The sequence below is a fragment of the Diadema setosum genome, chromosome 12 (assembly GCF_964275005.1).
Source record: "Diadema setosum chromosome 12, eeDiaSeto1, whole genome shotgun sequence".
Lineage (NCBI taxonomy): Eukaryota > Metazoa > Echinodermata > Echinoidea > Diadematoida > Diadematidae > Diadema > Diadema setosum.
Window position 1 is genome coordinate 28,924,238 of NC_092696.1, and position 19,102 is coordinate 28,943,339.

The 19,102-nt window shown below is 37.0% G+C and overlaps 1 protein-coding gene across 1 annotated transcript; it reads left to right on the forward strand.

Moving 5' to 3' along the window:
- Window positions 1-5,179: 5,179 nt before the first annotated feature.
- LOC140235584 (uncharacterized) lies at window positions 5,180-14,875 on the forward strand. Its single transcript, XM_072315589.1, has 4 exons — window positions 5,180-5,506; window positions 11,612-11,747; window positions 12,950-13,122; window positions 14,468-14,875. The coding sequence occupies exons 1-4, from the start codon at window positions 5,180-5,182 to the stop codon at window positions 14,687-14,689; spliced, it is 858 nt and encodes a 285-aa protein (XP_072171690.1). The 3' UTR covers window positions 14,690-14,875.
- The last annotated feature ends 4,227 nt before the right edge of the window (window positions 14,876-19,102 follow it).

Genomic DNA, 19,102 nt, shown 5'->3' on the forward strand with positions numbered 1-19,102 from the left:
GAAGACTACAGTCAATCAATCAAATCAAACTAACACATTTTCTCACAACGAACTACTCGAGGGGACTACTTAGGGCTACTCCTCGAGGGGATTACATTCTACAAGCTAGGCTGTATAGCAGTTACCTTCATTTCCGACGTCTTTTTCCTGATACAATTCAGTCACATTTTGCCCATGCATTTCTTTAAACTACATGTACTAGTATCTTCTGCTTTATTTTAAAAATGTTCTGCATTAATAATTTCACTTGAATATGCAAAAGTCACATTTATACTTAACCTTTTTATATGCAAATGCCATATTGCATTATACACTTTTGTCGGAAATGAAATGAACGGCTGGCGAAGTAACACCATGTTTTCAGCTTTAAACATTGTTATTCGATCTGCAGTCAACGCATTGACATACTGTCGGCCTATTACGTTCCACTATACAGTGGCTTTTTATTCCACACCACCAGATAGGGATTCCCCGCCGACATTTTCTGTCGCAATTTCATTTTGTCATGACTCACAGTCTCACAACGGTATTTTCGGTGCTTGTGATAGAAAATATGTTTCGTTTATTTGAGAACTTGAGTGAAGAGGGTGGGGGTTGTAATGAGAAAAGAAAGAGGCGAACAATCCTGTAACGGTTCTAAATAGGACAATGCATTGGTGCCATGAATTTTTCTCCTGCGACAATTGCTCCCATGGAATATCTGCACGCTAAGCCAAACATAAAAACCTACCCACAAACATAACCCTCACCCTAATCCTAATCCTCACATCAAAATAAACCTAAAACCCTATCACAACTCTATCCTAACCCTAAGTCCGTGGAGAAAATAAGACCGGATAATTTCTCGCAGGAGCAAACATGTTCTGTCACCAGGACAATACTTTTATCCATACTGGACAATTATTACTCCAGACCCCAGTATGACCATACGTTTATCCCAATCCTTACCTTAATCCTTAACCCTGACCCAAACTATAACTCTAACCCTAAACCTTGCCCTAACCATGCTAACCCTAACCCTAACCCTAACCCTATAATCTTTACTCTTATCCTATCACTTTGGGAGGGGGGGGGGGGGGTAGGGGATACACTGACGGCTCTTACTTGCAGTCAGAACCACTGGCTTCATCGTGGAACTATCTTTACATTCCGCTATATTGCCCAATCCTTTTATGATAGATAATACCTATACCAACCCCAAACTCACCGCAAAGCGAGTACACGGTTTTGCGGTATTAACAAAATGTCGCCATGTTATTTTCGGTCTGTATGTGACTAACTTCCAACAAGAAAGTTCTTTTTAGAGGTCGAATAATGATTTCATTTTCCAACACTCAGGAAATATTTCCAATGTGAAACAGTCATTCGCAGAATCTGCATTCCCACCTGGAGGTAGAGCCACAGTATTGCACGAGTGCAGTTCTATACATGTTTATAAGATTAGTGTTTTTTTTTTATAAGTTATTTCTGCAATACACTGCTATTTTCCTTCTCCTTATCACACGTCACCGTATTTTTTTTTGACAAGCTTCGAAGGTCGTTTTGTCTCTGTTAGTCTTGTTATTGTAACAGAGTTCCGTTTCATGATGTTGTTTTTGCGTGTTTGTCTGAGTCTGTACTCTGTCTTTTTGGTGGGTCCCAACTTTTTCTAATCTATTTTTTTTTTCTATTCATATTCCTCTCTAGAAGGGTTCACATGTAGAGGCGTCGTCTTTTCAGCATGACTGTGTTCCTGCATTTTTCGCACATTGTTCACTTCATTTCTTTAATTATTCATTCATTCAGTCAGTCAGTCAGTCAGTCAGTCAGTCATTTGTTCGTTTGTTCCATTTCCGACAGAAATTATTATATAGATATTTTACAGAAATTGAATACGTAAATTACACCACAATATACATAACAAAAGATAAGTTTACATAATATTGTAACTATACGGAAATAATGGGAAGGAACGCTAAAGAGCAATAATTATAGGGTGCATTCTCCTACACGTATTACAACAAATCATTCAGTTCACTTTGATTACTTAAATATTCATTACAAGCTATCATAAAAAAAAAAAAATCACTATTGTTGTATAATCTGTTCATTTCTCATTTTCATGCTTTCATTATTCTCCCTTATAAAAGCAAATGAAATGTATGTTACGCTGGTTCTCTTTTTTTTGTGTCTAAAAACGGAAATGAATTTGAACTGAATTGAATAATTGAACATCATCCCATGTAGGCACTAAACACAAGGCATAGCAAGATTTGGATTGATTTGATTTGATTTATTGGTTTCTGCATTTTCAAGTTACAGTAATTTGAAAACAAATCATCATGCGGCCATAAAGATATTTACATTTTTCTTCCATAGCAATGAATAATATAATAAAAATGTAGCGCAAGTGATACATAGCGTATTCAAATTTGTTGCAACCATGTAATGTATTTTTTCATATGATTTGAGAAGCGGAATAAATACGAACGAACGAATGACCTCTCAAACAGAAAAGCCGTCCACATAACATCAGCAAGACTTGATGTGCCCTGGACACAAAATATATAGGCTACATTGATTTTTTTTTTCTTTTTCAGACGAGAGAAGAGAAAGAGAAGTGATGGACGGAAGAATATTATATAATGATACATACATTTACTGCTTTCGTTGAGCTACATTGTAAGAACGATATTATGCAAAAATCCATAGCACCTGCGTGAGGATCATACTTTACGTTGTCGTCAGTTGAAAGTCGTCTCTTATATGATTGTACCACAACTCATGATGAATATAACGCATATTACAAAAATAATATAATGTACACACTAAAAAAATAAAGGTTCAAATTTGCACCATATTTGTCCCTATAGGGCCTAGCAGCACCCTAGGGTGCACAGTTGCACCTTTTATTGTGCAAGTAGAAAATTAAATCTCTTATTCCTACCTACAAAGATACAGACATATCCATCAGAGTGTATAAGTTTGATTTTACGAGTAAAACCTTGGTACTTGTGGTCCAAAATTTCAATTCAATTCACAATGTATTAATGTTTATGGTGCATGTTTGCACCCTTGATTAGCACAAAACTGATGGTGCAAATTCGCACCCCTGCAGGTTCAGAATTCAGCGTATTGCACCTCTAAGGGTGAAAATTGCTTATTGGGTTGCAAGGTTGCACCCTGGTTGTATAGCGACAATTTTGGGGTTCAAATTTGAACCCGTATTTCTTAGTATGTATTATATAATGTTTATGTACATATATCCTATAAAATGTGCAACATTATGTGATATATGCTATATCTGTATGATAATGACACAGTTGTATATTTTATGACAGTATAAAATATAACACGTACATACACACACACATATATATACATGTATATAATTATGTAGAAAAGATGACGAAGTAGGGTAGTAATGCATTTCAGGCCAACAGTGCTATGATATTTATTCAGACGAAATTTTCGACGATTACATACGTCTTCCTCATCAGGGTCGACAATGACAATGCATTACATTATCAGATTATGAAAATAAGCAAGAGTTACAATCATACAATCATGTGGTACGATCATAGAGATGACTTTCGATTGACGACAACGTAGAGTGTGGTGGATACTGTCGTCCAAACTTATAGAGGGACTAGTAAATCTGTTTCGGCGCAGATGAAAAAAAAAAAGAGAAAAAGGGAAATTAATTAGGACAGACAGCAAAGTATAGTCTACTTTCAAGACACTGAAATGATTTTTACTATTGGACTACGAAACTCCCAAAAAGACACACACGCACGCACACAAGCCTTTACATCACACATTCAATTTAAGATGCCAGAGAAACAGGTTGACCTACTTAATTGGAACAATAAACAAAATTTGCTTGAATCGAAGTCCTTGGACAGCGTTCTTGTTTCAACAAACCCCAGCAAGCTTATATGTAGACTACACGACATGTCAACACTTGAAAATATATACGGGCTGGCACGCAACAATGCAATCATGTGACATCAGGCGTATAGATATACTATATAGCTAACAGGTATAGTACATAGGTCGTCATTTTGGGGGATTCCCCGGCTCATGTTATAGTTCGCGAGAATGGTTCATGATAATACATCAAGCTGCTGCCTGCTACTCGGTATAAGCGGAAAGGAGGCGACTCGAGTGCGTGACTAAAGGAGAGTTAGACTGTAGTCATCTCGCAGAGTCTCGAAGCGAATGGTAACATTGCGATCAGTCTGGCAAACGTGTGTCCTGTAGGACGAGTGTATCTTACGACGATAATTACATTTCATCATTTTTCGTCAAATTGCACCCAAGCCGGGTTCCCCTACATACTGCCTATAGCCGTGAGCAGCAGCTTCGGATAAGAAGATTCGTATACCTCGTGGACGATAGAATATTGACAGCATTTTCAATTTCCGCAAGCAAAGGACATTTTCTCATGTGAGTCAATCAGGGGTGAATTTCCCCGACCACTCAGTGATTCAACGGGCAGGACAATGGATCTTTATACTTGTGTGTGATAATATAATATTAGACCGACTCTCTTTGTAACGTTGTATGGACGTCGGGGGTTAATGGGATTACATCAGTTTACGGCGACATGTCGTAATTTCCGTTTTCTTTTCTAGAAAACTGTTCAAAATTTGTTTCAAAATTTCTTTTGGTTGTCTGTCCTGTGACATCCCCACTGGAATATTTAGCGGCGCTGTTAGCGGAATAACAACAATCAAATCTTTCGCATAGTAAATTGCATTGATCATCCATGCTGTGAGATTTCGAAAATTCCGTTCCTCGTGGCACTTTTGCCTCATGTCGGCTCCCGTGAAGATTCCAGACAGAAAAGAGTACGCTTTTTATAGTACAAATCAATTTCTGGGGAAATCCTTCTCTTGTATAATACAGAAACGCAGATATTCAACCGCAAGAGGGATTTTTATACGCAGTATACGTGTCCTCCATCTTCATTCTTAGTCACCAGCAGCAGTATCACTATCTGTCTGGTTTGTCTGTTCGGTTGTTTGTTTGTTTGTTTGTTTGTTTTATTGTTTGTTGGGTCTTTCGTGAAATTGCGAAACGACTCAATAAAATATTGCGAAGTTATTGTTTCGAACTTTGATTTATTATTACAGCATCTCCTCTCATCTGCCTGGAAAGCAACAACAACAACAACAACACAACACAAGGTGAGGCAATGGGTTCACCAGTTATGATTGCTGCCACCGGTCACAACCAGAAACACATCGATGTAGCAGTTATTACTCGCGACGACCCATGCGTCACAGAGGAAACACGTTTGGATGATATAGGCGCTGACAAGCGACCAGACGATGTTGCCACGAATGCGCACGCGGATAACAACCAATCCGCGTCAGCCTACTGCAACCTAAATCTGTGGATGGCAGGCGCATGCGTCGTCATGTCCCTTTCTGCCATTTGCGTCACACTCTTCTCTCCATCTGGGCTGAATAATTACAGGAAGGGGAATGGCTGCAACACTGAGTCTGGACATGACCAACGGGTAAGTACTATAGTTTACGTTGGTATGATGGTGGAGATAAAGATTGGGCTTTTAACTTTTTGCGAGATTCCGCGAAAGCACTTATGAAATGATAAGGAGTATGCCATTCTAAAGTTTATAAGATATATTCGGTTTTTGGAATTGCTGAGACATCCAAAAACAAAGTAAAACAAAGTGATCGTAAAAGACCCGCCTTTTATTGAAATTGCTCTGTTTTGGACATCTCAGTCATTTCCAAAACAATGTTCATCAAATAAACATTGAATCCATCTTACAATTACATTGCTCCTTCATATTTCGTATTACTAGAGGTTTCTCGTCATCTCAAAAAAAAAAAAAGGAAAAAAAATGTTAGAAACCTGAAGTTATGTCTCAACAAGCTATACAACCCCTTTAAAGAGTTTGCCCACAAAACGGGCAAAGCGCCATTTCAAGCATTTCAAAGCTTATAAAGTCAATCATTAGATATGAGAGCAAAGTAAAACATTTCCAGTGATACCTCTCTCATCCGTCTCTTGTCACAGAACAAGGAATATGATTCTTATAGTCATTATTGAGAATATCCTTTTTTCTTTTTATTGTACTTGTTTCATTAAGCAGCTCTAATATAAAGTATTTCAAATAAAAAAAAAGGAAATTGAGTTAACTATTTTGCGATCAGAATCTTTGATTATTTGAATGCATTATCAATGTTCTCCATCAAAGCAAAATTCCCCAATTTCATAACTGCTGAACGAGTTTTCCGATTTTACTCAAAATGTACTCTTGTGTAATATTATCTGTACCCACTGAATTTACGTGGTGTATACTTTAGATCGATGCCCCTTAAAAGGGATGGTACAATTTCGGTTGAGATGGGGCTTCTTCAGGCCATCTTCCAACTTTTTTTGATGATGATTTTTTGAGATAATGCGAAACCTTTATTATGAAAATTATATGACCGAGCATGACACTAGTTCTAAGAGTTCTATTATTTGATGAAAATTGGTTTCGAAATGGCTGAGATATCCAAAACAAAGCAATCCTATGAAAAGGAGCAGCCCACTTTTTATCAGGATTGCTTTTCCGCGTAGTTAGCTAGTTGATCTTTTTTGCGCGTATAAAAATTGCTTTGTTAAACTTCCGCTCCGTTTTCTGGCGTTTGCGCGCCGCGGCGCTAAGGGCCCTTTTCTCGCGTCACGGCCCATATATATATATATATATATATATATATATATAACATAGTCATAAACGGAAGGATTTTTCATGCGAAAATAATGTGCTGTTAATGAATCTTAATTTATAGAAAGCATAAAGGCGCAAAAAAAAAGTAACCATAAGTGCCTATATTGTAAGCAAAGACAAAGAGCAAAGGGCGTGCGTATAGGTAAAAGGTCTTTGTAGAAGGGAACATGGTGGATACCTTTCATTCCTTTCAGAGTCTGATAATTATAGAAATTTGAAAATCCATGGAGAGCGAATTCAGAGACCCCAACACTGAACAGCTCTTAAAGGGATAATAGTTTTTGTTGAAGTTGGAGCTGAATGATATACATTGATGAACAATTTGTCAATTATTCGACATGTTGGTGATGATCTACAGGTAGTCAAATGTGGCTCGATCTATATCATAGTGTATAGCCGTATTCACATATTTTCCTAAATATGTGAAAGAATAATCCTGCCCTCGTCTTCGACTCGGGCAATATTCTTTCAGTTTGGGCAATATTTTCTGGTATCTCCCTCGAGGCCAGTCAATATTATATAAGTAGTACACTGTGAATAGAACCACAGTCTCAGACACTGTGACCACATGGTTATAACCACATAGTCCATTACACTGTGGTAGTCACCACATAGTCCACCACACTATGGTATTCACCACATGGTCTACCACACTGTGGAGTCACCACATAGTCCACCACAGTACAATGTGATAGTCACCACATAGTCATCAAGTGTATCAAATATCACATAGTCATCAGGTGTATCAATATTTGTAATGCATGAAGGCACGCTTACTGACTAGATAACACTGTTATTGAATATGAAATTACCTTTTCATAACAAAATTTATGACATTTGGTATAACATAACATTATTAGACAATAGTTCAAGGGAAATCCCTTCACAAATACTTCGAATTTAGAAGTATTTTATGAATTATCTAAAATTTAGGTTGCTTTTTATGAATATTCATGAGCTATGCAAAATCTGTACCACGGGAATACCACAGGAATACCACAGTGTTACCACAGAAATACCACAGTGTTACCACAGGGACACCACAGGAATACTACAGAAATACCACAGGAAGTATCACATGGCGTACCTCAACACTCCCATTTGATAGGTCATACTGTAGGAGTATAGGACAGGTTAAGTACTGCTTAAATCAATTGTTATAATTCGCAGCATAACTCACCTATTAATGAGATTCTGGAATATGCGTTTTGTTTTGTTTTGTTTTGTTTTTGCCTTTTTTTAATATTCCAGTTGGTACTACTGTGTTGTACTGCTGTGTGGTATTTTCCTGTGATAGTCATGTGGTAAAGCATGTCACGAAAAAAAAAAAAAATAACTCACAAGAATATCCTGTGACATATTTCTGTAATTAAAGTGTACAAGAAAGCAGTTGTAAACACAGTTTGTATCCACACTATGAATATTCTCGGCACACTACAAGAAGAAATTATTGTGTCCAAGTAACAGACAATGAAGTGGCATTTGTACATGATTTTGTGGTTTTGGAAGATGATAGTGATGCCTTTGTTCTCATAAAGTATGTAGAGCATAAATGGCCCATTTGTAAAGAATATAGACAGGGAGAGCCATGCTGATGCTGGACACATCAGAGTAGTGAAGCGTGTGACCAATAGATTGTATGCAATACCTCCTGGTGAAATCGTAGGGAAACATGTGATTTATGAGAGAAACAGGAAAGTTATAACATGTCACCCTTTGTTCTCTTTCCACAACTACAGATACTCCTAGTATTATATCCTTCCTAGTGTTTGATGTTATGCATCCGTAAACAGTATTAACACAACACTAAATGCATGATTTATTCATCTGAAGGTTGGATAAATGACATGTATAGGTCATATTCTCACATTAAATGAATCTGTTGTTCCATGCAAGTATTTGAAATTAGAAAAATAAATAAGTATATAACATTTGCAACTACCGTGTACTTAAATTGTGTTGTATATTGTCCACCTACACATAATATGTATAAGTTATTGGTTTATTACTTTATTGGATAATCAGACCAGTTGAGTGGCTTAACAAACTTGATAAAAAAATCTCTGGGGAGTACATGTAGTGATGAGGTAATTCTTTTAATTTGATACATACATGTACATTTATTAATAAACTACAATACTTGAATCCTTTGACCACACTGGTAAAATGCTCTCCCCCCCCCCCCCAACAAAACCAGAAATAGCCTGGTTTTATAAGGATTAACATGCCATGTGGTAGTACAAGATCTGAAATCCCATACTGACAATACTATAGCAAAGTTCAATATACACCACAATGTGGTAAACTTGAGTCATTTTGTGTCAAAGTACTAAATGTTTAAAGAAATAGTTTGCGCTTTTGATTGTGAATAACTGAAAGCCCATGAAAATATAACTTTCCACAAATTTAGGCCTACACAGTAGGTAGCTAATATAGCCATACAGTTTTGTTGTATGCTGTTTCCTGCAATATTTTGAAACAGTACCCAACAAAATTTTAAGTTATTCAGCGGCTACCTACTGTGTATATTTGAGGAAAGTTAATTTCATTATTTTTTTTTAGTTATTCAAAATAAAAAATGTAGTGTTTTTTCCTAAACATCTAGTATGTGGATATTATTGTGTTAAATCAATAATCTGAAATCACACTGTGTAACAACATTATGGCCACAGGAGTACACATATTTCAATATGTACCACACTGTGTGTTCAGTATGCCAAGTATGTGGAGATGATGCAGGTGAATGATCTGAAACCCACAAAGTGAAAACACCGAGCACAGGGTTTACACATAGTTCAATATATACCACACTGTGGTAAGCACAAGTCACAGTGTCCGGTAGGCCAAGTCTGTGTGGATTATGTGGTAAATGAATGATCTGAAATCCCACAGTGTGACAACACTATCAACACAGGGTTTACACATAGTTCAAAATATACCACACTGTGTCAAACATGATTCACAGTGTTCAGTATGTCATCTATGTGGGGATTATGTGGTAAACCACTTAAACTGAAATACCAGACTGTGGTAGCATTATGAACACAGGGTTTACACATAGTTCGATACATACCACACTGTGGTATATGTGTGCCACTCTGTGTTCAGTATGCCAATAATGTGGTACACTATGTGATCTCAAATCCCACACCGTGACAATGCTGTGACCACATGGTTAGCATATTGTTCATACATAGTCAACTATGTGAACACACTGTCGTAACACTATACCACACTGTGATATATGTGTGCCACTCTGTGTTCGGTATGCCATATGTGGTACACTATGTGATCTCAAATACCACACTGTGACAACACTGTGACCACATGGTTAACACATTGTTTACACATAGTCAACTATGTGAACACACTGTGGTAACACTGTGTTTGTTCCATAAGGGAAGCGAAACTATCAACCATCCCTTTAAAGGGTGGGATTCCCCATGTTGTCTGGATTACTGACTAATAAGAAGAAGCGATTTGGGAGATGCTGCGAGCACAATTCGGTGTGAAAGGTGTGAGATGAAGACGCTATTGCCTTACGTAATTCGCGCATCCAGCAGTTGGTTTTGTAAAAACCCATGTATGAGTGTGTGTGTCTGTGTGTGTGCCTATGTGTGTGTGTGTGTGTGTGCGCCCGCGCGCATTTGTGTGCGTGTGTGTGGGTGAATGAAAATGTGAGCGTTTCTTTTAAGAAAGAATGGCGGCCCTCTGCACAATCGCTTCTTATTGTTGTTGTAATCCCCGCTGCATAGACATGCATATACAGTATATTATGTCATTAATTTCCTTTTATATCTTTGTTTATGCAAGTCAAACGACCCTGTTCTGAATTTACTTTGTATATTTCCCACAAGTTCATGATTATGTACTTTATGTATATTGATTTGCTGATTGATTTTACGATTTGTAGAAAATAAAGTATCTATTAAACAAACAAACAAACAATGATACAACATAATAAAAAATAAATACATCCCCGCCATCACCTTACTCGTCGCATTAACCTGATACCTCCTACACTTTACCAATGCGAAGCGTACGGTTACTGAAAAGTATTTTGGATGCACATTAAACAATTTATTGATTCTAAAATAATGCACTTTAGATAATAGAGGTTCACATTTAAGAACATGTTCTGGTGCAAAGGGGTTATTTCAACACGAACTGAATGACACTAATGCACGATTGAAAACCATTTTCCCTTTTAGAACAATCGAAGAGGACGAGAGCGAAAGAACTCTTCTTGAATAAACAACATACTTAGATTAAGATTAATTTGGTTCTGATTACTTTATTGTTTGTGACTACGGGAAACAAGGTCCAACACGTGACAGTACAAAGCTTATGTGGTAAACTCGCAACTGAAAGCACAACTTTCATTTATTATGCTGGGTATATGAAAAGCAAAGCAAACAAATACACAAGCAAAAACGACATTTTGCTATAAATAGCTGTAAATAGAATAATTATTATCATTTTTTAATATGAATATTGTATACTTTTCCCTTTCCCTCTCTCTCTCTCTCTCTCTCTTCGTCTTTTTATAGTGTCGGTTGCGAATTGTACAATAAAAAAACCCACCAGGAAATACGCAACTAAATCACACCGACCCTTGTACTAGAAGCTATCAATACGTGATCATCACCAAACAGAGTGGGGGAGGGGTATAATGTTTCTTACCGTGTCTGAGACGATTATCTAATGATTATTGTTTGCATTCCCTTGCTGAATTTCGAAGACTTTTTTTTTTCATTTCCTCCCTCGCAACCTCGACATCTTAATATCTCACACAATTGTATATTTATTGTGTATACCTTGCACATGGACACTAGACTACAATTAATTCTCATCTCCTTGATCGATGATCTTTTCTTACAGGTGGCGCCAAACGATCACGTGGTCACGCCAGACGCACGCGGCGCACTTGCATCTAATTACACGGACTGCCAGGTTTACGCCCACGTGATAGGATCCAACGAGGGAGAAACGCGGACCGAATATGAGCGATTCCCCGGTAATATATCCCCGTTTACGTCCTTCATTTATTACCTTTTATTTAATTAAGTTATACATAAATGTAAGTTTGATGCCTGTATTAGAGGAAAACCATAAAGCCCAAATAAAATGTGGATTGCGTAAAAGCAGCAATATTAATAGAAAACATCAGTGAAAATTTGAGGAAAATCGGACAATCCATTGGTATAATCTCTAAAATGTTCTTGCCGTCATCAATGGATAAGCAGACTAGATTATCAATAATGGACCAAGATATTAAAAATTGAAGAAAATTCAACATATCTGGACTTTTCTATAGCATAATGAAAGAACACTTGACTGATATAGCTCTTTCCAAAAACATAAAAGAAGTAAAAAAAAAAGTAACTTTGTGAAATTCCGTTTATATTTTCTTTATATTGTCATCCAAAATGATGTCATTAAAATGTAGTAGTCCTCTTATCCAGCTCCCCTGTCTATCATAACGGCACCGAAATTTGTAACATTCGTAAATTTGTCCGATTTTCCTCAATATAATTTTCACTGATGTGTTCTCCATTATTATGTGTATTGCTGCCTTTCACCCAATCAATATCAAATGGCTTTCGTTTCCTTTAATATACAATAAACAAAAACAAACACACATTGATTATATTACACGTATTGTGTGTGTGTGTGTGTGTGTGTGTGTGTGTGTGTGTGTGTGTGTGTGTGTTTGTGTTTACGTGTTTTGTAATTGTGATCACATGGCATTAATAATATTTTCGATTTTGGCGTTTTATATCATGAAAATGATAATAACAATCTGCCATGCACTCTTCAAATAGTGTGCGCATTCCAATAAGAATGAACTGGCCTCGTATACAGTAATTTGTTTCACGTCAGTCCTCCGGAAAATCTACAACGCGTGACTACTTTTGAAGTTTTCGTGACTATAAGCTATCATTGTGGTACATCCGGGCTCAATCACAACTCATACTTTTTCACATAATAATTATGTATTAATGCACACACAAAACATATACCCCATAAACTCACACATGCACACACAGACAGACAGACACACACACACACACACACACATACATACACAACATAATGACAATATTATATGAATAAATACACATACATATACATAATGCATTCATACACATACATACAAGTACATAATTACTATTGTATTTCTTTCTAATTTTCTCTCTTTCTATTTTACCCTGATAGGTCGTGTAATGTCCTTGACAGATGATGTCACACGTCACGTGGATTTTGTTGCCGAAAGCAGTGTGATTAGAATCAGAGTACCTGGTCTCTATTACGTTTATAGCCAAGTATATCCCATGGAGAGTGGAAAGGCGCTTTTACGTAGTGACCGAATCTACGATGAAGAACCATTGGTGAGTGTAGCTTTCCTTAAAATGTATATATATATGTATATATATATATATATATATATACATATATATATATATATATATATATATATATATACACACACACATATACATATATATATATATATATATATATATATATATATAAACGCAATATGAAGATTGGTCTGCTCGGCATCTTGATGATAAAAAGTAAAACATATTAAGTCGAACGCCGTCAAAAAATAAATCATAGATCTTGAAGATCTTAAAAACGGAGCATAGCTCTCAAAAACTATGCTCCGTTTTTAAGATCTTCAAGATCTATGATTTATTTTTGACGGCGTTCTTCTTCTACTAATTGTTTTACTTATACACACATATATATCATATATATATATATATATATACATATATATATAGGTATATGTCTCATTTGCATATTGTACGATAATTATTTGCGACTTTGCCTTTCACCCTTGCCGGCGTTATTACAATTTATAGTAGTAATTGCCATGTTTGCTATTGGTATCTGCACTTACTCAAACACCATCAACGTGTTCTCTTATTTATGCAAATGTTTTTTTGTTTTTTATTGTTCCATATTCCACATTTCAAGAAATACATAAAACATAAACATCACAATACAAAAGCCTGGATGAATTGTCAAGTAGAGCTTATAAGACAATAAAACATGTGAAATATGAGGAATCTACATAGAAGCATTGCTTGTAGGGTGTAGATTCCCAGATGCGGATGTGAGATTATTTCTTACTTGGTATATGTAATTAAAGGAATGACAATTTGTGAATTGGAGAAATATAAACGCCAAAAAGTAAAAAGAAAAAGAAAAAACAAAGAAAACAAAACAATGTCCGCGGCACAAGACTTCTTGAGAGTTGCGTGATCACCCGAGCGAGGTACAAGTCAGATGCAGTGTACAATAGCAGAGATACCATTAATGTACAAAGGAAGTTCAGGAGATAATACAGAAATCACGAGCGAGGCACATGTTTCTGACAATGATTGGTGAGGCTTATCATTGTTTCCCTGATAGCGTTCAGCTCAATATTGTTAACAAGTGGAGGATGGCATATCTGAATATGAATGAAAATGATCAGGAAGATGTGTGTGTGTGTTTTTTTTTTTTAGTAGACATGAGGCTTAATATTGTTCCGAAAGAAATATAAGAAAAAAGTGTTTAAAATACATAATACATGTTTTATGTAGTATTTAGTGATTTGGTTATGAAAAGACCAAAAGGCATCAGAGTACAACATACATTTGGATTAGAAGCTTAATAGAGTTGAGAGACCTTGAAGTGTCTTAAAGATTCTGCTATGTTTTTTTGTTTTTTTTTCGATTACAGGTTTTCAGCACTCGCCGAAACTCTGCAACACTGATGCGGAGCGTCATTCCCGTGGGGCAGTACGCCACCAAGTACCACGGCGGCGTCTTCTGGCTCGACGTCGGTGACGAGATCGAGTTACACGTGCCGAACGGGAACCTCGTCATCAGCACGGCGCCCGAAGACACCTTCTTCGGCGTTTTCATGCTCTGCCAGCCGTCGTCGAATGGTCCAGCGGAGTAGATGATGACTTCCACAATCGCCTTACTGTAACTGCTACTGCCAAACTGCGCTGCGCATTTCCAGTGATTTTCTATCCCCCATCCAACTATTAATATGTATTACCGTGTGCAACCTTTTCTTGGATTATGAAGGGCCATCGAATCGAGTCTTTTAACGCGTCCAGGGTCCTCCGCCTTTGCGTTCATATTTTCCCGCACAGTATATTGTACCCGAGGGGTCTACGTACTCTGAATTCTCCGGTGGATATGCCCCAGTCATCCTTAAGCCACATCGCTCCGCTTATTCCTTATTGAGGGGAGTTTTCTTAAAAACATTATCACAGGAATCCAGCGAATAATGCAGAACGATTGATGAAGCACCCAGTGAAAGTGTGCAAACCGGGCAAATCGTTAAAAACTTGTACAAGTTTGTACAAATTTGATTCTATAATGTGTTGCACTTTTTTTATAATGGGTGCGGTTTGTTTTTGCTGTCAGATCGTATAGTACACAATCAAGTGTTGAGTCTCGCCTTGAGTGTTTAGTCTCGCCTTCAATAAGAAAACTCACACACAATAATAATACACACTTGTAGGCCTATGGCGAAGCACAGAGTTCTGTTAATGTTTAATGCTAGCGAGTTTAAGATCTGAGAAGCGAACGCTACGACGACGCAACCTAACAGGTTGAACAATGGTAACAGCTGCCCCCCACCCTTTGCAGAACACCATTTTAGCCTATAACAGCGTCGTCTTTAACGTTCGCATTGCAGATCTAAAGTTCGTTACCTATTATGACACCGTAATGTCGGACCGTCAAAATGACGGTGTGATTCTACAAAAACCGAAGTGCGCCACCTTCGATAAAAGATAGAACCACTATTGACCACCAAAATGATATTGTATTCATAATGCTATGTCTTTGTTGAGTATATGCCTAACAAAGTCTGCCCCTGACAATCAGAAAACTTGCCGTAGGCTTGCCTGACGTAGCTACAACTAATAAATTGTGAAGTTCACTCACAATTACTACTGAAATGCATTGCGTGGGATGTTCAGGTGGATTTGATAATAGGCCTATGAAATATACCTTGTTGTATACAGGTCCTCAGATGACTAACTTATTAATGCGATTGCCCATTACATTGGTCAGTTGGTAAACCCAGCTATTGGTACACTTTTTCCGATGATGAATTCCCACTGATTTTTATTGGGAAGCTAGTATCTGGATATCTCATACTCCTATCGCTTTGAATCCACCGCGCTGCCGTCTTGATCTTACCACGCATGTGTCCCATACGGATCCACGGCATCACGCGATCCTGGTGCATGCAGATTCCCATAAATATGTGGGTCTAGTAACATGACAGCTCTGCGGCTTCACTATATTTTTGCACATCATGAATGGCTGAATGAGGTATCCAGCTACCTAGTACGTTCTTTAGACATGTTAGAGATTGGTATGTATTTTTTTTTTTCTGGTACAGCCCTTATCTAGTAGAGATTTGATCACCTGATTTCATTGGGAATTTCATGCTTTTTGAGTCAAAAAGACGATTTTGACCAATTTCAGAAATATTGCTTGAGGACACGTTGGCCTATAATGTCGGATTAAGCTTATAATAGAGCGAAGTCAAGTATTCGAACCATGGTTAGTTTCATTAGGTGACGATTCAGTGCCTGACACATTTCATCCGATGTCAATGTAAAGATTACATGTCAAATGGTACGTCAATCGCTACTAAACTGTCAGTCGTCAGTACACATTAATGGTGGTCAGAAGGGGTTAGGCTTACCGTTAAATATAATGATCGTCTGGAAATAGATATCATAATGCTTGAGATTAATATGAAGAGACAGTCATTATGATAATAGGAATAGCATGCTATATCGTCATTTAGATGAATATCACTCAGAAATTTGACAACTGCCACTGTGGCGCAAAAATATAATGTCCAGATGCGACTGCTTGTACTGCATACGTCAAAGAGGGAGAAAATGTAATAACTTCATGGGGAATATAGAGATTTTTGTAATGGTAATCACTTTAAGAAGGAATTGTTTTCGTTTTCGTTTTTGTTTTTTAACTTGTTACAATCAGGCAGTGTCAGAGTGGTATACTTAAATGGATGTGTAGTTTTGGTTGAGTTGGGGTTTCGGGTTTCCATTTTTTTTTTTGGGGGGGGGGTGTAAGACAATGAGAAATTTCTTATGAAATACAAAAAGCATACAATTCTAAGAAGAATTCCGAAGTTTATTTGATGAAAATTGGTTTTAAAATGGCTGAGATATCCAAAAACAAAAAGGTCCTGCAAATAGAATAAAAGGTGCATGGGACCCATCTTTTATTAGGACCTCTTTGTTTTACTTTGTCCTTTGATATCTTAGCCATTACAAAACATATTTTCATCAAATAAACTGTAAATTTCCAAAAGTGAGAATCGGAATCCCCCACCTCCACCAAAACTACGCCACCCCTTTAAAGTGAACCAATGACTTGCATGAGTCTCTTTCTTTTTCTTTTCATGATAAAAGTACTCGGAGCGCATGATAACCGCAATGATATTATTACCCTATGTTATTACATGTACTACGTCTTTATTCTTTATGGATGCCTTCTTGAGATGGTATATTAATTTCCTTTATATGGATTTGGTTTGATTAATTTTCTTCTCCTCTTTTCTCAACATTATCATATTTCTGTTTTTATCCAAACAGGGACAATTTGTAAATATCTCAATATGTATTTATTTTCCGTGTTTTGTTATCATAATGCGATAATGGTTTACTGGTAAAGTTAATGTGAGCAGTCTTCAAAATAATAATACATGGCATATAGGTATAACAAAAATGAAACAACTTCAACAGCACATCTATAAGTGCAGATTAAAAGCTGTGGCGTATTGCAATGTGCGATAGCATAACCAGTGCTATTGGTAGGCCTATATCAGTGGTAATTATGTCATGTATACAGGGCTCCACAAGCCCTTAAATTGTGTGCTTACTGTAAGTTTTTTTTTTATTTTTTGTCGTTGACATTAAATCACGCCGTTTGCCAAAATGTGTTGTACGTCTTTTAATATTTAATGTATAGAATTACCGATGAATAAGCGTGTATAAGAGTCAAGAGCTACTTTCCATACGTGACTAGACAGAATGCACGTTTGTGTGTATTGTGTTTGCATTTTGAGAGAGAGAGAGAGAGAGGGAGAGGTGGGACATACATACAGACAGACAAACAGACAGAGACAGACTCTACTGACTTACTGTCAGACAGAAAGACGGGATAAATGAAAGGGTATAAGAAAGAGAGTGAGAGGGCAGGCTGAGATAAAACGTCGAATAAAACTGCACTTCGATAAGTTTGTTTAGTTACTGTGTACATGTAAACGAAAGGGAATGTGGAAATCGGATTCATGATGATAAAATAATTAATACAACTATTGGGAAAATATACACAAGCTACAGAGGGGTTTCTATCACGCATGCAAGCAGGCGCGCCGGAAGCAGTTTTGGATTGGGGGGGGGGGGGGGGGGGCAAACATTGGAGGGGGCTCAAGATTAGACCATGCAATGTTACACAATATACACATACACACACACACACACACACGCACGCACACACATCTATTATATATATATATATATATATATATATTTATATATATATATATATATATATATATATATATATATATATATATATAATTATATATATACATATATATATATATATATATATTATGTATATATGTATATATATATATACATATATATATATATATATATATGTAAAGTGGCGTACGGTGGGTCGAAACATGGGGGGAACCATAAAGTAATTTTGACGGTCTGTATGCTTGTGCGTGTGTGCGTGAGCAATAATGGGACTACAATACATTACGGAATGTGATACATTTAACAACGCAGTCATTGAGGAACATTGTAAGTTTTCCTTACATGGATTAAGGAATGACGGTGTGAAACGATCGACAAATTATATACTGTCAGCAACATAAGGTGAATGGCATAACAATAAAATGCGAGCGACCGAAGCGAGCGATCTTGAAATTTTTTATATTCTACAGTTCCAAAACTGGAGTTTTAATTGTAGCTACATATTATTCGCTTTGAAATAAATGGGGGCGCATCGGGCGCAACTGCTGGCAATTATTGGCAGCAACATTAGGAGAATGGCATAACGATTCAATGCGAGCGAGCGAAGCGAGCAAGCTTGAAAATTTTGACATTCTACAGTCCCAAAATTGGGTTTGTAGCTTTATCTTTCACTTTGGAAATTAATAGGGCGGCGCATCGGGCGCAACTGCTGGCAATTACTGGCAGCAACATTAGGAGAATGGCATAACGATTCAATGCGAGCGAGCAAAGCGAGCGAGCTTGAGAATTTTGACATTTTACAGTCCAAAAACTCCCGTTTG